The 23,487-nt window shown below is 45.7% G+C and overlaps 1 protein-coding gene across 1 annotated transcript; it reads left to right on the forward strand.

The window, feature by feature from the left end:
- Positions 1-6,238: 6,238 nt before the first annotated feature.
- On the forward strand, positions 6,239-23,453 carry LOC135516235 (low-density lipoprotein receptor-related protein 10-like). The gene is given in 13 exon segments (XM_064940379.1): positions 6,239-6,338; positions 12,068-12,332; positions 12,746-12,778; positions 13,129-13,273; positions 13,667-13,857; positions 14,013-14,659; positions 14,895-15,334; positions 18,285-18,582; positions 18,817-19,256; positions 19,342-19,536; positions 19,674-19,803; positions 20,489-20,654; positions 20,657-23,453. Coding segments are annotated over 12 exon segments (3,174 nt in total). The 5' UTR covers positions 6,239-6,338; positions 12,068-12,283; the 3' UTR covers positions 21,097-23,453.
- The last annotated feature ends 34 nt before the right edge of the window (positions 23,454-23,487 follow it).

The following is a 23,487-nucleotide window of genomic DNA, read 5'->3' on the forward strand; positions in this document are numbered from 1 at the left end:
AAATTCGGAAATGTCCGACTTGCTGATTCGTTGATCGCGGCACGTGTATAAGTACATCCAGTTAGCAAATCTGTCATTTCCGAGTTTCCTAGTTCCAACTAGTTGTGGAACGCGACAAGAGTCCTTCAACAGATAGATAATAGAGAGAGAGAAAGAGAGAGAGACTAACTATTTGCACGTAGTTACAACACTGCATAACATGACATTTGAAATGTGTCTATTCCTTTGGAAATTTTGTGAGTGTAATGCTTACTGTATATTTTTGATTGTTTATTTCAGTTTAATTTTTTTTATTTAATTTTTTACCTTTATTTAACTAGGCAAGTCAGTTAAGAACAAATTCTTATTTACATTGACGGCCTACACGCTGGGCCAATTGTGCGCCGCCCAGGTTGTGATACAGCCTGGATTGTGATTTTAGGGTTGTGATACTTTCTTTGGCAATGTAAACATATGTTTCCCATGCCAATAAAGGCCATTGAATTGAATTGAGAGAGATAGTTCCTCCATCTCCACCCAATCCATCCAATCCACCTTTCCAGAAACAAGTTTCTCACCGTTTCCGCTTGTATAGACCACCCTCTGCCCCCAGCTGTGCCCTGGATACCATATGTGAATTGATTGCCCCCCATCTATCTTCAGAGCTCGTACTGTTTGGTGACCTAAACTGGGAAATGCTTAACACCCCGGCCGTCCTACAATCTAAGATAGATGCCCTCAATCTCACACAAATTATCAATGAACCTACCAGATACAACCCAAAATCTGTAAACATGGGTACCCCCATAGATATCATCCTGACCAACCTGCCCTCTAAATACACCTCTGCTGTCTTCAACCAGGAACTCAGCGATCACTGCCTCATTGCCTGCATCCGTAATGGTTCTGCGGTCGAACACCCCTCATCACTGTCAAACGCTCCCTAAAACACTTCAGCGAGCAGGCCTTTCTAATCCGCCTGGCCGGGGTATCCTGGAAGGATATTGACCTCATCCCATCAGTAGAGGATGCTTGGTTATTCTTTTAAAGTGCTTTCCTCGCCATCTTAAATACAGTGGGGCAAAAAAGTATTTAGTCAGCCACCAGTTGTGCAAGTTCTCCCATTTAAAAAGATGAGAGAGGCCTGTAATATTCATCATAGGTACACTTCAACTATGACAGACAAAATTAGAAAAAAAATCCAGAAAATCACAAATACTTATTTTCCACCATAATGTGCAAATAAATTCATTAAAAATCCTACAATGTGATTTTCTGGATTTTTTTCTTCTCATTTTGTCTGTCTAGGGAGACCGGAGGAGGAGGCTCCTCCTGTACCAGCTGTGGCCAGAGAGGGCACAATTCCGGTCGGTGCTGGAGGAGTCCATCTGGGAGTCGAGAGGGCAGGCAGAACACTCCTCGGTCACCCCAGCTGAGTCAGCACCACACTCACCCAGAGCTTCCTGTTGGTCACATGTTTTTATTAATTTGTTTTCTTAAGTTTTCTCCTTCTCTCCAGCATAAGGCGCTAGTCTATTCAGGCGCAGCTGGGAACTTTATAGATCGCAAACTCGCCCAGAGATTGAGGATTCCGTTAGTACAGGTAGACTCCCCCCCTTCCCAGTGCACTCCTTAGATAGTCGACCGTTAGGGTCAGGGCTGGTCACTACCCAGGAGTCACATGTATCCTTTGTCCCAGGAGGAGATGTTGGCGATGGAGACATATGTCACGGAAGCTCTGGGACAGGGGTACATTCGGCCCTCCATGTCACCCGTCTCCTCGAGTTTCTTTTTTTGTGAAGAAAAAGGAGGGTGGTTTGCGTCTGTGCATTGATTATTGAGATCTCAATTCCATCACGGTGGGTTTTAGTTACCCACTACCTCTCATCGCTACAGCGGTGGAATCCTTTCACGGGGTGCGGTGCGTATTCGGGAGGGAAATGAGTGGAAAACTGTGTTTAGTACCACATCTGGCCATTATGAGTACCTTGTCATGCCGTACAGGTTAAAGAAAGCTCCAGGCGTCTTTCAATCTTTCGTTGACGAGATTCTCAAGGACCTGCACGGACAGGGTGTGGTGGTGTATATTGACGATATCTTGATCTACTCCGCCACACGCGTCGCGCATGTGTCTCTCGTGCGCAAGGTTCTTGGGCGACTGCTGGAGCATGACCTGTACGTGAAGGAGGAGAAATGTGAGTTTTCCAAACGAGCTGTTTCCTTCCTGGGTTATCACATTTCCACCTCGGGGGTGTTGATGGAGTGTGACCGCGTTAAGGCTGTGCGTAATTGGCCGACTCCGACCACGGTAAAGGAGGTGCAGCGGTTCTTAGGGTTTGCCAATTACTACCGGAGGTTTATCCGGGGTTTTGGTCAGGTGGCGGCTCCCATTACCTCACTGCTGAAGGGGGGGCCTGTGCGTTTGCAGTGGTCGGCATAGGCGGACTGAGCTTTCCGTTGTTTGAAGGCTCTGTTTACCGACGCGCCAGTGTTGGCGCATCTGGACCCCTCTTTGGCGTTCATAGTGGAGGTGGACGCATCCTAGGCTAGGGTTGGAGTCGTGCTCTCACAACGCTCGGGTACGCCACCGAAACTCCTCCCCTGTGCTTTTTTTCCCGAAGAAGCTCGGGCCGGCGGAGCAAAACTATGATGTGGTTGACAGGGAGTTGTTGGCTGTGGTTAAGGCCCTGAAGGTGTGGAGACACTGGCTCGAGGGGGCTAAGCACCCTTTCCTCATCTGGACTGACCACCATAACCTGGAGTATATCCGAGCAGCTCGGAGACTGAATCCTCGTCAGGCATGGTGGGCCATGTATTTCACCAGATTTAGATTCACAATCTCGTACAGACCAGGTTCCCTCAACACTAAGGCCGATGCGCTGTCCCGTCTCTACGACACCGAGGAGCGGTCCATCATTCCTGGTGGCTAGGCTGGTGGCACCGGTAGTATGGGAGGTGGACGCGGACATCGAGCGGGCGCTAAGGGAGGAACCTGCGCCTCCACAGTGCCCGGGGGGTCGTAGGTACGTGCCGCTCGCTGTTCGTGATCAGTTGATTCGGTGGGCTCATAGTCTACCCTCGTCGGGTCACCCGGGGATTTCGAGAACAGTGCGGGGACTCAGGGGGAAGTACTGGTGGCCCACCTTAGTCAAGGATGTGCGATTCTATGTCTCCTCCTATCGGTGGACTTTCTCACTGATCTTCCCCCGTCTCAAGGTAACACGACGATCCTAGTCGTTGTGGATCGGTTCTCTAAGTCCTGCCGTCTTATCACGTTGCCCGGTCTCCCTACGGCCCTACAGACTGCGGAGGCTCTGTTCACCCACGTCTTCCGGCACTACGGGGTGCCCGAGGACATCGTTTCTGATCGGGGTCCCCAGTTCACATCCCGAGTGTGGAAGGCGTTTATGGAACGTCTGGGGGTCTCGGTCAGCCTGACCTCTGGGTATCACCCGGAGAGTAATGGGCAGGTGGAGAGAGTGAACCAGGAGGTGGGTATGTTTCTGCGGTCGTATTGCCAGGACCGGCCGGGGGAGTGGGCAAGATACGTCCCCTGGGCTGAAATGGCCCAGAACTCACTGCGCCACTCTTCTACCAACATGTCACTGTTTCAGTGCGTGTTGGAGTACCAGCCGGTCCTGGCACTATGGTATCAGAGCCAGACCGAGGCTCCTGAGGTGGAGGAGTGGGTGCAGCGCTCTAACGAGACCTGGAGGGCTGTCCAGGAATCACTACGTCAGGCAAGTGGACGGCAGAAGAGGAGCGCTGACCGTTACCGCAGTGAGGCCCCCGTGTTCTTACCAGGGGACAGGGTCCCCTTCCCGTTCGGGTGGCGCTCAGCGGTCGTCGTTGCCGGTCTACTAGCTGCCACCAATCCGTTTTTCCCCTTTTCGTTTGGTTTTGTCTAATTGGTTTCACCTGTTCCTTGTTAGGGTTTTTGGGTTGGGGTTATTTAAGTTTGGTTAGCCCGCCTGTGTTTGTGCAGGCTTGTTACTGTTATGTAAAGAGGTGTTCTTTATTATTGTGGGTTTTCCAGTGTCCGGTGAGATACCAGTGTGTACTTGGGTGGAGTGTATTGCACCTGTGTTCGGTGTTACCCATTGTACGTTTTCGGTTGGACATTAAAGCATGTTTTTTCCCGAATCCTCTGTGCCTGACTCCACACCCATTCACTCTTTGAGCGTTACAGTCGCTCTTGCTGCTGGTGATTCTCTGATCCACCTCTATGCAGACGACACCATTGTGTATATTTCTGGCCCTTCTTTGGACACTGTGTTAACTAACATCCGGACAAGCTTCAATGCCATACAACTCTCCTTCCGTGGCCTCCAACTGCTCTTAAATGCAAGTAAAACTAAATGCATGCTCTTCAACCGATCGCTGTCCGCACCTGGCCGCCCGTCCAGCATCACTACTCTGGACGGTTCTGACCTAGAATATGTGGACAACTACAAATACCTAGGTGTCTGGTTAGACTGTAAACTCTCCTTCCAGATTCACATAAAGACTCACATCTCCAATCCAAAATTAAATCTAGAATCGGCTTCCTATTTCGCAACAAAGCATCCTTCACTCATGCTGCCAAACATACCCTTGTAAAACGGACTATCCTACTGATCCTTGACTTTGGCGATGTCATTTACAAAATAGCCTCCAACACTCTACTCAGCAATTTGGATGCAGTCTATTCCAGTGCCATCTGTTTTGTCACCAAAGCCCCATATACTACCCACCACTGCGACCTGTATGCTCTCGTTGGCTGGCCCTCACTTCATATTCGTCACCAAACCCACCGGCTCCAGGTCATCTATAAGTCTTTACTAGGTAAAGCCCCGCCTTATCTCAGCTTACTGGTCTCCATAGCAGCACCCACCCGTAGCACGCCCTCCAGCAGGTATATTTCACTGTTCACCCCCAAAGCCAATTCCCCCTTTGCCCACCTTTCCTTCCAGTTAGTTCTCTGCTGCCAATGACTAGAACAAATTGCAAAAATCACTGAAGCTGGAGAGTCATATCTCCCTCACAAACTTTAAGCATCAGCTGTCAGAGCAGCTCACAGATCATTGCACCTGTACATAAATAGCCCATCCAACTACCGCATCCCCATATTGTTATTTATTATTTTGCTCCTTTGCACTCCAGTATCTCTACTTGCACATTCATCTTCTGCACATCTATCACTCCAGTGTTTAAATGCTAAATTGTAATTACATTGCCACTGCGGCCTGTTTATTGCCTTACCTCCCTAATCTTACCTCATTTGCACACACTGTATATATATTTTTAAATATTGTGTTATTGACTATACTTTTGTTTATTCCATGTGTAACTCTGTGTTGTTGTTTGTTGCATTGCTTTGCTTTATCTCAGCCAGGTCTCAGTTGTAAATAAGAACATGTTCTCAACTGGCCTATCTGGTTAAATAAAGGTGAATACATTTTTTGGGGGGGAATCTTACAGATGTTTATTTTTTATTTTAATTTTTTTATTATGAACGGAAAAAAATACAAAAATAGAATATATTTATATATATATACAAACAAGAGTACATAATCTAACAGTATTACATATCGAGATACATGTTCAATTTGTCAAAAGGTTTTATGGTGTTTGTTGCTTTTTTGTTTTTACATTTACTGATAATTTAAAAATAATATTTCAATTATATCTTAAATGATGTGATGAGGGGTTTGTTCTCCGCCCACTTCATTTACATCTTACAGATGTGTGAAGCCTATCTCAGAGAGGTAAAGAAACAGCGGTAGACGCTGTGTCCGTATAAATATGAACATTCATTTATCACAATTCATCAAAAACAACACCCCAGGATAGTGTAAATTATCAAAAAGAACTACAAGAACAAGTTAGGCAGACAATTCAGTAGTCATTTGATTTCAATCCACGTTGTCTCAGTCCATTGACGAAATCCATAACATGTGTGTTACCTTGCTGATTACAAAACGTGCTAATGCAAAAAATGTTACATTGTATTCTCTGATGCAAGGCTGTCTGCTATAATGCAATTCCACTGTGGTATACCCAATCTGAGGGATCGTTTCACTAGCCTAATCAATTCTGACACCTTGTGGTGAAACATGATAACAAAAATGAATCCTAAACTGTCGATATGAACACCATTGAAGCGTATTCGTGAATCGAGAAACAAATTACATTTGATGATAAATCGGACAAAATTATTCGTACACCGGTTTGGCTCTTTAACGTTGGAGTTTGTTTGGGCCGTTGTGACAACCAAAGCCTCAGTCTGAGCTTCTAGCACCACCCCCTCTCCTGTTCCAAGTAAACAATACGGAAGTTGCCCAGAACTCTGCCTATCAACAAGAAAGACGACAGAAAGGGTAAGGTTGCTAACTTCGTTGTTACAGGCATTTATATACACAATCTATCGCCGTTTTTTAATTAATCTGTACATCAGAGTGTTTGTATGTATATATGAATGTTTTTTTTTAAATTTTTATCGCGTGGCACGTTCAGGAAAACATAACGAAAGGAAGAGGGAAGTTAGTCAGAGCTATCATTAGCATTAGCCACAACAAGACGAGAGAGCGAAGCAGGGGTGTATTCATTACGTTCTATAATGTAAGAACCAAACGGAACGAAACGGGGAGGGACCTAGCTGAATTCGTCCAATATAATCGTTCGTTTTCGTTGGAAAACGGTTTCATTTTAGAGTAAACTGTTTCTGTACAAAACGTTTTGCAACAGAATTGGCGTGATGAATCCCTTCCTCTTCAAGGAAGTTTGCGGGGCAGGCATTCAGAAGGTCTAGAAGCTATGTACATAATTTCACATAATCTAGAATTAAAATGACACAGAAAAAACGCGATATTAAAAATCACAAGCATTTTTGTGTTTAGAATTAGCTTGCTGGTAAATCATACAGCACAAGGTTAGCTAGATGCGTCATTTAGTTAGCCAACGTTACTGGCAAGGCAGGACATGTCTGTGTATAATATTCAAAAGACTCACGATCGGTGTCGTTTAAGATGAACATGACGTTATTTATTTATATTACAGAATATTGGGTGACTGTCATTCATATTCCATTCACCCAGCTCAATGTAACATCGATAGGTTAAGGATACTAAGTCACATGATACTCAAAATGTCCCAGTACCGTTACCCGTCATGAGGTTGCTACAACCTAGTTTACAAAGTAGGTGCACAAGGTCGAGAGAATTGAGTAATCAAGGTGACAGACCATGACACATTAAATATCGATTTACACAATCTTGCCTGTATCTAGATGATCTAGGGCGGCTATATCCAAACAGCGGTACGCCAAATAAAAATATGATTCGCATTTTCAAACAGTCCATTTAGATTTTCCAATGGGGCTATACATTTGGGTGATGTTTTTTAAATATTTTTTTTATTTAACCTTTATTTAACTAGGCAAGTCAGTTACGAACAATTTCTTATTTACAATGACGGCCAAACCCGGACGACGCTGGGCCAATTGTGCGCCGTCCCATGGGACTCCCAATCACAGCCGGATGTTATTCAGCCTGATTTCGAACCAGGGACTGACTCTTGCACTGAGATGTAGTGCCTTAGACTGCTGCGCCACTCGGGAGCCCTAATACAGGTAGCCTCGTCAAATAATTAACATCCAATCACATTAACCGTTACTCTCTCGCGGGAATTCCACTAATGGTCCATATGTAGCCAAAGGTAGCTGCTGCTCATTCCGTTGATAAATGGTTAAAGAAATGTAAAGTAAGAGGCGCAAATATGATGAGAACTACATTGATTTGGGGCTCACTTATATTGGGAGTAGTGCCTTTCCTCAGCAACATTATACGTGCAAAAGTACTATCTCACAACTCAATGAAACCTTCACTCTTGCACAGACATTTAGAAATGAAACATGCATATTTGAAAAATAAGCCACAGGTGTTTTTTGAGTGAGAATAAAGATGACTTTCGATTAGTAAGACAGGTATAAAAGCAATAGATACATTTATAAGAAGGGTCTAGAAGTGTCTTATATGTTGAGCTACCGAGTGGCTAGGACAGGCAAGCCCCATACTATTGTGGAGGACTTAATTCTTCCGATATGGCTGAGACAATGCTGGGGGAAAAGGCCCAAAAAACTATTCAGACAATTTCTCCATCAAACAACACGGTTTCATTATGCATTGCAGTGCTTGCTAGTTGTTTTTATTTTAAGAATGTGAAATGTCAGAATAATAGTAGAGTGATTTATTTCAGCTTTTATTTCTTTCATCAAATTCCCAGTGGGTCAGAAGTTTACTTACACTCAATTAGTATTTAGTAGCATTGCCTTTAAATTGTTTAACTTGGGTCAAATGTTTTGGGTAGCCTTCCACAAGCTTCCCACAATAAGTTGGGTGAATATTGGTCCATTCCTCCTGACAAAGCTGGTGTAACTGAGTCAGGTTTGTAGGCCTCCTTGCTTGCACACGCTTTTTCAGTTCTGCCCACATTTTTTCTATAGGATTGAGGTCAAGGCTTTGATGGCCACTCCAATACCTTGACGCATCAGTGACATGGCAGGAGATGTTTTGAAACTGTTACTGCTTCGCATACAAGCCAGTGAATTCTATGCGTTAAAGCTGGATGAGTCAACAGATGTGGCGGGCCTGGCACAGCTCCTGGTATATGTCCGTTATGTTTTTTGGGGGGTCAATTAAGGAAGACATCCTCTTCTGCAATCCACTGGAAACCAGGCCAACGGGAGAGGATATTTTTAAAGTACTGGACTGCTTTGTGACATCAAATGGACTTTGGTGGTCAAGATGTGCTGGTATCTATACTGATGGCTCAAAAGCCATGACAGGGAGACGCCATTTGGGTACACTGCAGCATCAACCGAGAGGCTCTGGCTGCCATGGGAATGCCTGACTGCTTGAAAGACGTTTTGGACACTACAGTGAAAATGGTTAACTTTGTTAAAGCAAGGCCCCTAAACTCTTGTGTATTTTCTGCATTATGCAATGATATGGGCAGCGACCATGTAACGCTTTTACAACACTGGTTATCAAGGGGCAAATTATTGACAGGTTTTTAAAAATTGAGAGACAAGCTTAAAGTTTTCTTTGCTGACCATCATTTCCACTTGTCTGACCGCTTGCAAGATGACAAGTTTCTCACATGACTGGCCTATCTGGTTGATGTTTTTTTCTCGCCTGAATGATCTGAATCTAGGATTTCAGGAACTCTCCACAACACGTCTTTCCATCATTGTATGTTTTGTTTTGTGTGCAAATGAACTTAAGCTTACGTACATTGTCAAATGTGGTATAGTGAAGCAGATGAGTGCGCTGGGTGCTCAATTACGCAGATATTTTCCCAGAACAGATGAGACAATCAACTGGATTCGTTATCCTTTTCATGCCCTGCCTCCAGCCTGCTTACCGAAATCTGAACAAGAGAGCCTCATCAAAATTGCAGAGTTATGCGCATCCTTTCAAGCACACCCTTCTCATTAACCTGTGGTGATTTATTCACAATTTTTGATGAACAAATAAGGTTTTATATGTAAGATGGCTAAATAAAGAGCAAAATGATTGATTATTAATGTAATATTATTTGTGCCCTGGTCCTATGAGAGCTCTTTGTCACTTCCCACAAGCCGGGTTGTGACAACAACTCACATGAATTCTTACAGTTCGTTAACACATCGTATAGTGTGTGTGGCAAAAATACAACATTTAAGTGACCTGACCCTGGTGCTAGAGGGGTATGCAGCTGGAGGTTGAATGATTGAAGGGGTACGGGACTATAAAAAGTTTGTGTACCACTGATCTAGGGTGAAATCATTAGTCCAACAGTTGGAAATTAGTTTCTATTGGACAAATTCAGGTATGTTTAATACCGTTCCATTTTAAGAAATATTTTAACAGAATCGGCGCAATGAATACACCCCTGATCACATGCAAACACAGTTCACTTTCATAGCAGCCACTTATAAACAACTCGTTGTGTATATATATCATTCCTTCTCGCATATATCTATGTGCTCTCCTCTCACCGTTTCACTTCGCTTGTGGACTTCAGTGCACAACACATAAGCTGTCTGTGACAAGGCAAAAAAAACTATCCGAGCTATGTCATGACCGCTAACCACTACACACAGCCTACATAATTGTCCGGTCTTAGTCAACATAGCTCCTAGAACTAATGTGTTAGTAAACCTGTTACAATCAAGCAGTACAGTGAGCAGCAAGCAGTTTAGCAGTTACACCGGTGGGTCCCAGTGACACAAAAATAATACAAATAAAAGCTTGCCTTGCCTTGGACAAGTTCCAGCGTTAGATAGCCAGCTAGCTAACATAGCATCCCTCTCTGTTTAAGCCAGGTGTTTGAGTAGGCTAAACTAGCTAGATGCATTCAAAGCTAACAAAGAGAAAGTAAAAAAATATATACTACGAAATATACGGTTGAAGTCAGAAGTTTGCATACACCTTAGCCAAATACATTTAAACTCAGTTTTTCACAATTTATGACATTTAATCCCATTAAAAATCCCACTCTTAGGTCAGTTAGGGTCACCGCGTTTTATTTTAAGAATGTGAAATGTCCGAATTTTGGGCAAAAAATTATTTGTTCAAGTATTGTCTTCTCTCTTTGAGTCAACTACGCACCACATTTTATGCATTGCAGTGCTAGCTAGTTGTTTTTATTTTAAGAATGTGAATTGTCAGAATAATAGTAGAGTGATTTATTTCAGCTTTTATTTATTTCATCAAATTCCCAGTGGGTCAGAAGTTTACTTACACTCAATTAGTATTTGGTAGCATTGCCTTTAAATTGTTTAACTTGGGTCAAATGTTTTGGGTAGCCTTCCACAAGCTTCCCACAATAAGTTGGGTGAATGTTGGTCCATTCCTCCTGACAAAGCTGGTGTAACTGAGTCAGGTTTGTAGGCCTCCTTGCTTGCACACGCTTTTTCAGTTCTGCCCACATTTTTTCTATAGGATTGAGGTCAAGGCTTTGATGGCCACTCCAATACCTTGACTTTGTTGTCCTTAAGCCATTTTGCACAACTTTGGAAGTATGCTTGGGGTCATTGTCCATTTGGAAGACCCATTTGCAACCAAGCTTTAACTTCCTGACTGATGTCTTGAGATGTTGCTTCAATATATCCACATAATTTTTCTACATCATGATGTCATCTATTTTGTGAAGTGCACCAGTCCCTCCTGCAGCAAAGCACCCCCACAAAATGATGCGGCCACCCCCGTGCTTCACGGTTGGGATGGTGTTCTTCAGCTTGCAAGCCTCCCTCTTTTTCTTCCAAACATAACGATGGTCATTATGACCAGGCAGTTCTTTTTTAGTTTCATCAGACCAGCGGACATTTCTCCAAATAGTACATTCTTTGTCCCCATGTGCAGTTGCAACCATAGTCTGGCTTTTTTATGTCGGTTTTGGAGCAGTGGCTTCTTTTCTTGCTGATTGGCCTTTCAGGTTATTTCGATATAGGACTCGTTTTACTGTGGATATGGATACTTTTGTATCTGTGTTCTCCGGCATCTTCACAAGGTCCTTTGCTGTTGTTCTGGGATTGATTTGCACTTTTCACAACAAAGTAGCTTAATCTCTAGGAGACAGAACGCGTGCTGCTGAGTCTACTGTAGACCTTCATTGCAAAACAGGGTGTTTTAATCAATTATTTGGTGACATATAAATATACTGTATTTAGTATAGTTTTATGTAAAAAGTTTAACATTTTAATTTTTCTGGAATTCTTTGAGGATGTTCCTGGCCTTGCTCCCCTGAGGAGCCTTCACTGATGTAAACATTGGGTTCTTGATAAAAACAGAACCATCACATTGAACACAACACATGCTTTAAGCGAACAACTTCAGATGTCTGGCTGTCATAAGTAAAGGATTAAGCAAGTTCTGTAGCTATGTTTCTGTCATTTCCTCCTGTTCCTCTAAAACTATACCCTGGTCCCAGATATTTTTGTGCTGTCTTGCTATTTTTTTGGTGTCAATGGCCATAGGACTTAGCAAGACAGCATAAACAGATCTGGGACCAGGCTAATCAAAATAGCAATTTCTGCTGACTAGGGTTGATCTTTTTATTTTCTCAGGTGAAGTCTTCCTGAACGAGACATTCGTGATGATGGGGCCACTCAGCAAGGCGGACTGAGGGGGATCTGGCTAGATGTTTTTCCATTCTAGTTTGCTTTCATTTCACCATTTTTGCTCTTTCATGAGCACCTGCATTTCAGAGGAGCACCTGCATTTCAGAGGCGCACCATCATTTCAGAGGAGCATCATCATTTCGGGGGAGCACCATCATCAGAATGACTGTCTCTTTCAACCTTTGTGTCATCAACATTTTGTTTGTAACTGGTGGGTTTTACTTTGAATGTGACTCATCTATCTGCCTGTTTTGTCTGTCGGTCCATATGTCAGGTGGTTAAGAACAATACTTAATGCCAGGGCTCTCCAACCCTGTTCCTGGGGAGCTACCGTCCTGTAGGTTTTTTGCTCCAACCCTGATCTAGCACCCCTGATTCTAATAATTAGCTGGTTGATACGCTGAATCAGGTTAGTTCACAACTGGGGTTGAAACAAAAACCTACAGGAGGGTAGCTCTCCAGGAACAGGGGTGGCGAGCCATGCGTTAGGCCAACAACTATTGTAAACATTGTATTTTGTAAGCAGTATCTAGTGTGAAATGTACCGTGTGCAAATACTAGTCAGATCTTTAGTAATGCCCGATTCAGACCTCTGTAACTCTGTTTTTGCCTGTTGATTCACAGCCTACAGCAGCCTGGAGCTGGTCTCCAGTACTGGTAAGAGCGCTACCCCTCCCCCTCCCTCTCTCTTGCTAATGTCTCCATTCATGTTATCAAAGGGACCCATCTGCCTCTCACCAGTTTTACACAATCCTCATAGTTATGTGATCAACATGGGTCGGCGTGGGAGTCTCAACTGTAATTGACAATCAGTGGTGGCACCTCCGGGTCCTTTACATTTTTCACTCCAATGTTTCAGGCGGTACATATCAATTAATAGTGTGTTACGGCCTGATTTAATTGGACCAGGAATACCGTAGAAAAATGTTTTGCAACTGGAAAACAAATATGTGTTCTCAGGCCGCCCCTCCCAGTCTAATATACTGTAGGGTTCTTCTCTCTCCCAGCTCATTGTGGACGATCTCCCCAAGTCCTGGAGGCTGCGAGAGGAGAGATCAGAAGCTTTGTGCACCGCAGCTCGTCCTACCGCCCTCGGCCCTTCTACTGTAGTTGGATTATCAAGGCACATGTAGGAGAGTCTGTTATTCTCAGGTAATGTCTCCCCACTCGCTGTCTTACCGCTGTCTTAGGGGCTTATTTGGTGGGTCAGGGTGCATCAACGTTTGTCCCCAAAACAACTTCTAGTCTAGTCCTAAACCCTCTTGGCACTAGTGTACACCTGAAGGATTTAGGTAGGCGTAAGCAATTGGAGGAAGAGTTTGTACAGCCTGTCAGTGGTGGAGCTACTACCATGTTCTTTAAATATACTTATCCAATACTTTCAGATCTACATGAAGTGCCCAGGGTGTACGGTGTAGGGGTTGTGTCCGGACTGGACTTTAGAAATGTCACATTGTGTAAAGGAAAATGGCTTCATTGCCAAATAATGTAGTTTTTGATTGTTTGCTTACTTCTTTATCTATTTTTTTCCCGTCGATCTCTCAGTTTCTCCCAGTTTTCCACACGGTGTAAGAAGGAATGGGTCTCGGTGACGTCATCGACTGGCAAGCCCATTACCCTCTGTGGTTCCGACCTGCCGAAACCCATGGAGTTGATGGGGGGAAACATTACAGTGAAGCACCACTTCCTGCCACACTTATTCCCTGTGTCTGCGTTCCGCCTGGGCTATGTCAGAGGTATGGTGCCGTGATGTTAGGCTATATCACTTGTTAATCATCACCTAGTAGACTCGTTATAACTCTCTTTGAGTACCAGGAAATTTAATATAGCTAATAGAAATATCAGCTCTGCTCCCTCTCTCCCCCTTTCCCTGCCACTCCTCTCTCTCTAGACTCCGGGGACTGTACGGGTGTGGACTTTGAGTGTTTGGGCGGGCGCTGCCTGCCCCTGTCGTGGCGTTGTAACGGCCGGGTGGAGTGCCTGGGTGAAGGGGTGGGACTGGGCATAGACGAGCAAGACTGTGATGGAGAGATGAAGATCCTGAATTTGGATCCTGAGCATGGCAAAACAGTGGTGGCCACCGCCACACCAGAGTCCTACAGGGCGCGGGAGACCGGAAGAGAGAAGAACGGGGGGAGTAACAGCAGAGGGAGGGATTGGGAAACAGTAGGGAAGGCACCGGGCAAGCTGGAAAAAGAGGAGGAGGAGACAGAGAAGCAAGTAGATGTGAATGGGGACCACACCAAGGAAAAGGAGCCAACCAATCCTATATATGACTTCTGGCAGTTCCAGGCTCACAGAGCCCACCCCAGTGTGACCCGGGCCCCCGTTGAGTGGCCCTGCGGGGGCCTCCTCCAGGCCTTTTATGGGACGTTCACCCCTCCTGCCATCAGAGGCCCCTCTCTGTTCTGTGTGTGGACCCTGGACCCCCAGGAGTCTAGGCCTCTGAAACTGGACCTGCGGCTGCTGGAGCTGGGGCCTGGAGACACGGTCACCATCACTGACAGACAGCAGGGCACCGGGGAACTCCTCAAAACTGTGAGTGTGCCTGGGGGTGTGTTTGTGTCTTAGAGTTAGGTAAAGTGGCCCCTTATAAACTGATACGGGGTCAGATATTATTTAATTACTCTCGGATTGAAAGTAGGCTAGTCTTGATCTGTGGTGAAAGCCAACTTCTACCTCTAGAGTTTGTTACAAGACTGATCAGTTCAGTTACCCAAGTTAATTTACTCATTCTAATCATTTCACCATCTTCCCTTTCCCTTTGTGACAGATCACCAGCGCGTCCAATTACAAGACCATCCAGGTCGAGTCCCGGACCGGCCTCCTCTCCCTGACCTATCGTACGCTCCCCGGCTCTGAGGGGCTGGGCTTCAACGCCACCTACCGTGTCGGGGGCTACTGCCCCCCCTGGGAAGGTAAATGTGGGGGTGCCGAGGGGGGCTGCTACACCCAGGAACAGAAGTGTGACGGGCACTGGGACTGTCCCGAGACGGGACATGACGAAGCAGGGTGCAGGGGATGTCCCCGGGACCAGTTTGCCTGTGGAGTGGCTGGGCAGAGGGCACTGCTGGTGGGGCATAGCTTCCTAGGGCATCCGGTGTGTTTCCCTGCCAAGGAGAGGTGTAACTACCAGCTGTACTGTTCTGATGGGAGTGATGAGAGAGACTGTTCTATATGTCAACCTGGGACCTTCCACTGCGACAGTGACAGGTAGAGGAGTGTGTGTGTGTGTGTTTTGGGGGGGGTTATTTTTCTGCCAATGAAATCCTTATAATTGAGATTCTTCAAAGCGTCAGATGACATGGCCTCCACAATCACCCGACCTCACCCAAGTTCAGATGGTTTGGGATGAGTTGGACCGCAGAGTGAAGGAAAAGCAGCCAACTAGTGTTCAGCATATGTGGGAACTCCTTCAAGACTGTTGGAAAAGCATTCCAGGTGAAGCTGGTTGAGAGAATGCCAAGAGTGTACAGCGCTGTCATCAAGGCAAAGGGTGGCTACTTTGAAGAATCTCTGATATAAAATAGATTTTGATTTGTTAAAACACTTTTTTGGTTACTACATGATTATATATATATATATACATACACACACAGTGGGGCAAAAAAAGTATTTAGTCAGCCACCAATTGTGCAAGTTCTCCCACTTAAAAAGATGAGAGAGGCCTGTAATTTTCATCATAGGTACACTTCAACTACGACAGACAAAATGAGAAAAAAAATCCAGAAAATCACATTGTAGGATTCTTAATGAATTTATTTGCAAATTATGGTGGAAAGTAAGTATTTGGTCACCTACAAACAAGCAAGATTTCTGGCTCTCACAGACCTGTAACTTCTTCTTTAAGAGGCTCCTCTCCTCTGTCCTCCACTCGTTACCTCAAATTTATTTATATAGCCCTTCGTACATCAGCTGATATCTCAAAGTGCTGTACAGAAACCCAGCCTAAAACCCCAAACGGCAAGCAATGCAGGTGTAGAAGCACGGTGGCTAGGAAAAACTCCCTAGAAAGGCCAAAACCTAGGAAGAAACCTAGAGAGGAACCAGGCTATGTGGGGTGGCCAGTCCTCTTCTGGCTATGCCGGGTGGAGATTATAACAGAACATGGCGAAGATGTTCAAATGTTCATAAATGATCAGCATGGTCAAATAATAATAATCACAGGCAGAACAGTTGAAACTGGAGCAGCAGCACGGCCAGGTGGACTGGGGACAGCAAGGAGTCATCATGTCAGGTAGTCCTGAGGCATGGTCCTAGGGCTCAGGTCCTCCGAAAGAAAGAGAGAATTAGAGAGAGCATACTTAAATTTACACATGACACCGGATAGGACAGGAGAAGTACTCCAGATATAACAAACTGACCCTAGCCCCCCGACACACAAACTACTGCAGCATAAATACTGGATACAGCATAAATAGCCGTATTAATGGCACCTGTTTGAACTTGTTATCAGAATAAAAGACACCTGTCCACAACCTCAAACAGTCACACTCCAAACTCCACTATGGCCAAGACCAAAGATCTGTCAAAGGACACCCGAAACAAAATTGTAGACTTGCACCAGGCTGGGAAGACTGAATCTGCAATAGGTAAGCAGCTTGGTTTGAAGAAATCAACTGTGGGAGCAATTATTAGGAAATGGAAGACATACAAGACCACTGATAATCTCCCTCGATCTGGGGCTCTACGCAAGATCTCACCCCGTGGGGTCAAAATGATCACAAGAACGGTGAGCAAAAATCCCAGAACCACACGGGGGGACCTAGTGAATGACCTGCAGAGAGCTGGGACCAAAGTAACTAAGCCTACCATCAGTAACACACTATGCCGCCAGGGACTCAAATCCTGCAGTGCCAGACGTGTCCCCCTGCTTAAGCCAGTACATGCCCACGCCCATCTGAAGTTTGCAAGAGAGCATTTGGATGATCCAGAAGAAGATTGGGAGAATGTCATATGGTCAGATGAAACCAAAATACCATACCTACTGTGAAGCATGGGGGTGGAAACATCATGCTTTGGGGCTGTTTTTCTGCAAAGGGACCAGGACGGCTGATCCGTGTAAAAGAAAGAATGAATGGGGCCATGTATCGTGAGATTTTGAGTGAAAACCTCCTTCTATCAGCATGGGCAATGAAGATGAAAAGTGGCTGGGTCTTTCAGCATGACAATGATCTCAAACACACCGCCCGGGCAACAAAGGAGTGGCTTCGTAAGAAGCATTTCAAGGTCCTGGAGTGGCCTAGCTAGTCTCCAGATCTCAACCCCATAGAAAATGTTTGAAAGTCCGTGTTGCCTAGTAACAGCCCCAAAACATTACTGCTCTAGAGATCTGCATGGAGGAATGGGCCAAAATATCAGCAACAGTGTGTGAAAACCTTGTGAAGATTTACAGAAAACGTTTGACCTCTGTCATTGCCAACAAAGGGTATATAACAAAGTATTGAGATAAACTTTTGTTATTGACCAAATACTTATTTTCCACCATAATTTGCAAATTAATTAATTAAAAATCCTACAATGTGATTTTCTGAATATTTTTTTGTCATTTTGTCTGTCATAGTTGAAGTGTACCTATGATGAAATTTTAGGCCTCTCTCATCTTTTTAAGTGGGAGAACGTGCACAATTGGTGGCTGACTAAATACTTTTTTGCCCCACTGTGTGTGTGTATATATACAGTATATATATATATATAACACACAAAATAGATTATTTTTGAGAACTAACAATCATCAAAATAAAATATAGACAGTGAAAGAGAAATTGAAATTTTTAAAAGTAAGAATTTAGCAGTATTGATTTTATTTGGTTTGAGCAAAAATAACACCGTGTTGGCCATGGCAAATTTCTCTCAACTCCATGGATAAATGTGTAGAATTGCAGGACGTTGGCTTAAAAATGTCTACACTGCCAAGATGGGGGGGTCTCAAAGAATTCTCAAATTCACGGGGATAACTGTTCCCATTGTGACACCCCCTACCATGCCCACCATCTAAGCCCCTTTTTGATCCCGAAAAAAACTTAGTGTGTGTGTGTGTATTCATTTAATGTTTGTTAGTGAGCTTTGATATGTGTGTTAGTGTAGTTTCGACGTGACATGCGTTTGGTGTGTTTCGATGTGTGTGTATACCCCACCTGAACTGTTTATGCCTCTGCCCCAGGTGTGTTTTTGAGAGCTGGCGCTGTGACGGCCAGCTGGACTGCAAGGACGGGACAGACGAGCTGAACTGCACCGTGACCCTACCTCCCAAGGTCGTCACCTGCGGGGGCCTCCTCCAGACCTTCTATGGGACGTTCTCCCCTCCTTCCATCAGGGGCCCCCCTCTGTTCTGTGTGTGGACCCTGGACCCCCAGGACTCTAGGCCTCTGAAGCTGGACCTGCGGCTGCTGGAGCTGGGGCCTGGAGACACGGTCACCATCACTGACAGACAGCAGGGCACCGGGGAACTCCTCAAAACTGTGAGTGTGCCTGGGGGTGTGTTTGTGTCTTAGAGTTAGGTAAAGTGGCCCCTTATAAACTGAAACAAAGTCAGATATTTATTTTTTTAAATAAGAGAGTAGGATGGTCTGATCCTAGATCTGTGGTTAATGCCAACTTTTCTACCTCTGAAATCACTGGGAAAGTTAATATAACCAAGTTGATTTACTCTATCTAATCACTTCACCCTCTCCCTCCCTTTCCCTCTGTGACAGATCACTAATGCGTCCAATTACAAGACCATCCAGGTCGAGTCCCGGACCGGCCTCCTCTCCCTGACCTATCGTACGCTCCCCGGCTCTGAGGGGCTAGGCTTCAACGCCACCTACCGTGTTGGGGGCTACTGCCCCCCCTGGGAAGGTAAATGTGGGGGTGCCGCAGGGGGCTGCTACACCCAGGAACAGAAGTGTGACGGGCACTGGGACTGTCCCGAGACGGGACATGACGAAGCAGGGTGCAGGGGATGTCCCCGGGACCAGTTTGCCTGTGGAGTGGCTGGGCAGAGGGCACTGCTGGTGGGGCATAGCTTCCTAGGGCGTCCGGTGTGTTTCCCTGCCAAGGAGAGGTGTAACTACCAGCTGTACTGTTCTGATGGGAGTGATGAGAGAGACTGTTCTATATGTCAACCTGGGACCTTCCACTGCGACAGTGACAGGTAGAGGATGGTCTGTGAGGGTGCGTGGTGTGTTTTTGATGTGTGTAAGTGTATACACCATCTTGACCGTTTGTCTCTTCCCCAGGTGTGTGTTTGAGAGCTGGCGCTGTGACGGCCAGGTGGACTGCAAGGACGGGACAGACGAGCTGAACTGTTCCGTGACCCTGCCTCGGAAGGTCATCACCGCGGCAACCGTTGGCAGCTTGGTCTGTGGGCTGTTGCTGGTCATCGCTATGGGCTGCACCTGCAAGCTTTACTCACTGCGCACCCGAGAATACAGGTATCCCTCATGCACCTCACACGTCAGGTTTACTACTTGTTGATGCTTCATCACCCACAAATGCCTCCCTTGATCTGTGTCCAAATTGTCTTATTGGACCAGACACCCATATGTTTCTGTCTGTCTTCCTCCTGCAGTATGTTTGCTCCAATCAGCCGCCAAGAGGCGGCGCTGATCCAGCAGCAGGCTCCTCCCTCCTACGGTCAGCTGATTGCCCAGGGCATCATCCCTCCAGTGGAGGACTTCCCCACAGAGAACCCCAATGAGGTGAGAGCCTAGTAACAGGTCTAGGATCAGCTAGCAGTCCCCCAATCCTAACCCTAAGTGACCTTAGATCAGGAACTAACAACAACTTTGTTCCACTGTGCTCTGATTGGAGCACAATTAATTGAAGGCCTCAAATAACAGATTACTTGAGATTTGGTTTCCTTCCTTTACAAGAGGAATCCACCACTAACTTAGTTTATTTGAAATCTCCTCAGTAGGACTGTCGGTCCTCTGACTCCTCATGAGTAGCCTTATCTGACCTACCAGAGGCACTGAGGGTTCAGCTTCACTGGTTGACTCAATATCCTCAGCCTGCATGATGAAAGTAGCAGCAGGAGCATGGTCTGATAGATTGAGTTACACCAGAGCCTGTAGGAGTGCTGATCTAGGATCGGTTTAGCTTTTTAGATCGTAATGAGTAATATTATACGGACAGGGGGGATCTGATCCTAGAGCTGTCTGATTAGCTGCTGCAGACAGCTGAAGGAGGTCAAGAGGACTAACTAAAACAATGTGCTCTCTGTGTTTCACTGTGTTGTAGCTTCTTTTAATGGTGATCTTACGCAAATCATAAACTTAAATGATAATGTTAAGAAATAAGCTTATTTCTTATAGCACATTTTCAAGTTCAACAAATGAACTGCCTCTCTGTCTCTGTTTCTCTTTCTCTCTCTCCCCCCATCAGTCTTCCTCTCTTACTCTGAGAGGTATCCTCCAGCTCCTCAGACAGGACACCGCCAACTCTCCACGTCGCCGCCGCCGGCCCCGATTCGTCCGCCGTGCTGTCCGTCGCATGCGGAGGTGGGGCTTAATCCCTAGAACCGCCTCCAGGCCCTCCCAGCCTTCTAGTTCCACCCCCAGCAGACAGATCCCACCTCTACTGGTGCAGAGCCCAGTCAATCAACTCCCGCAACTTCCTCATTGGCTGTGGAAGCCGTCAATCTGCCGTTGCCACAGAAACTAGGCTTGCTCCCTCAGACGGTGCAGCACCCACCACCGCCGCCTCCCGCCTCCCTTCCTCCACCCCTCGTCTCTATCCCAGCCACCCCCCAGAGCTTCCCTGTGGCTGCCCCTCCCACCCCCAGTAGCCCCTCCCTGGCCTCGCTCTTTCACTCTCTGGGGCGCGGTATCTCTCGCTTCCGCGCCTCACCGTTCTCCTCCTCCCCCACCAACTCCCTGCCCCTCTCCGCATCCCCCTCTTTCTCCTCTTCGGAGGATGAGGTGCTGCTTATCCCCCTCTCGGAGGACATGACCTCGGAGGATGACGTCCCCCTGCTAACCCTTGATCCCTGACCTTATCCAAACGCCACCGCCATCCCCCTCCCTAAATGATGTGCACAGTGCTCGCGCACAGGAGCACTGCAAGGCTCTCCACTTCTCTGTGCTGATGTAGTGCCTTTTGAATTACATTGGGTTGGTTTTGACTGACTGTAGAAATCTAGTATTCAATGCTTTTATGTTATTGAGTGTGGGACCTCCTTGAGAAAGTGTATACGTGTGCCTGCCTCTGCGTGCGGGTAGTCATGAATGTGTGTAGTCTGAAAGTGGTGAACTTTGCACAGAGAATCTTCCTCCCACATCCTCATGCTCTAATATATCAGCTACTGTCAAATGAGTGATTTTGTTTTTAACACATGAAAGAGCTTGTCTTTATGTGACTCGTATGTGTGACTACGTCATGTGTGTTTTAGTATTTATGAGGGTAGGGCAGCAGTGTAAGGGTATGGAAGATGTTCTAATATTATAAGTTATACCCCCCCCCCCCCGTTTAAGTGCCTTGTTTAGAAGCTTCCTGCATATGATGAATTTGAATGATTACACACGCATACTGCATGCATACTGTCACAAATATGCTATATATACAAAAGTATGTGGACACCCCTTCAAATTAGTGGGCTCTGCTATTTCAGCCACACCTGTTGCTTGCCGGTGTATAAAATCGAGCACACAGCCATGCAGTCTCCAGTAGAATGGTCCTACTGAAGAGCTCAGTGACTTTCAACGTGGCACCGTCATTGAATGCCACCTTTCCAACAAGTCAGTTCTTCAAATTTCTGCCCTGCTAGAGCTGCACCAGTCAACTGCAAGTGCTGTTAATGTGAAGAGCAAACGTCTAGGAGCTTCAGCTGTGAAGTGGTAGGCCAGACCGAGTGCTGAAGCGCGTTGCGCATGATAATCGATTGCAACACTCACTACCGAGTTCCAAACTGCCTCTGGAAGCAACGTCAGTCAGCACAATAACTATTCTTCGGGAGCTTCATGAAATGGGTTTCCATGGCAGAGCAGTTAAGAGTTGGCTGGACTGGTGTAAAGCTCTCCACCATTGGACTCTGGAGCAGTGGAAATGCGTTCTCTGGAGTGATGAATCACGCTTCACCATCAGGCAGTCCGACGGCAGAGGCCAGGAGAACGCTACCTGCCCCAATGCATAGTGTCAACTGTAAAGTTTGGTGGAGGAGGAGTAATGGTCTGGGGCAGCTTTTCATGGTTCGGGCTCTTTAGTTCCAGTGAAGGTAAATCTTGAAACTACAGCATTCAATGACATTGTAGACAATTCTGTTCTCCCAACTTTGTGGCAACAGTTTGCGGAAGGCCCTTTCTAGTTTCAGCATGACACTGCCCCCGTGCACAAAGGGAGGTCCGTACTGAAATTGTTTGTCTCGATCGGTGTGGAAGAACTTGACTGGCCTGCACAGTCCTGACCTCAACCCCATCGAACACCTTTGGGATGAGTTGGAATGCAGACTGCGAGCCAGGCCTAATCGCCTAACATCCGTGCCCGACCTCACTAATGCTCTCGTGGCTGAATGGAAGCAAGTCCCCGCATCTAGTGGAAGCAAGTTCCAACATCTAGTGGAAAGCCGTCCCAGAAGAGTGGAGGCTGTTATAGCAGCAAAGGGGGGGACCAACTCCATGTTAATGCCCATAATTAATAGAATGAGATGTTCGACGATCAGGTGTCCACATACTTTTGGTCATGTAGTGTGTGTGTATATATATACACAAAAAGGCACACCTACCTTCTCACAGACAGACTGTTTTATATTGCTTTTATAATTGATAAATTCCATGCAGTTCTGCAAACTGGCAATAATTTTGGGGACCCTCCTGGTTAGTGTATGTAACTTGTGTGTGTAATGTATGCACTTAAATGTGATGTATGAATGTTTATAATGTAATTCTCTAGTACACATTGTGTCTAGACTCACAAGATGATCTCTCTCAGTGCCTGAGGTTGGGTTAGACTTGTGCAGTGCACGCAGAACGACGAGGCCCCCAGGGGCAGCAGGCACAACAAACTTGACTTGAAGTCTCACCCCTTTGTGAATCCAACCCACTCTACCACACTTTGACACGATGAACAAATAGGGCATGAAGCGGTGTTTCAGTGTGCCATTTGTATATCATATTCTTTTGTTTTTTTCTCTTGCTTTTGTCCTCCAGAAATTTACTTTCAATTTTATTTTCTTATTGTTCTGTTTACCTGGTTGTACTGAATGTATTCAATTATACATGGAGTGGTTGGACGATTGCAATCTAATAATAAGATTGTAGTGATTTTTTATTTTTTTTTTTAAATAGGGTCTATTTCACTGTACATAGGCAAAGATATGAACGAATCCACAGAGATTAAACAATTTGCACTTTTATTTGGACGTGTGTGTGTGTGTGTGTGTGTGTGTG

This window comes from Oncorhynchus masou, chromosome 27 (genome assembly GCF_036934945.1).
Source record: "Oncorhynchus masou masou isolate Uvic2021 chromosome 27, UVic_Omas_1.1, whole genome shotgun sequence".
NCBI lineage: Eukaryota > Metazoa > Chordata > Actinopteri > Salmoniformes > Salmonidae > Oncorhynchus > Oncorhynchus masou.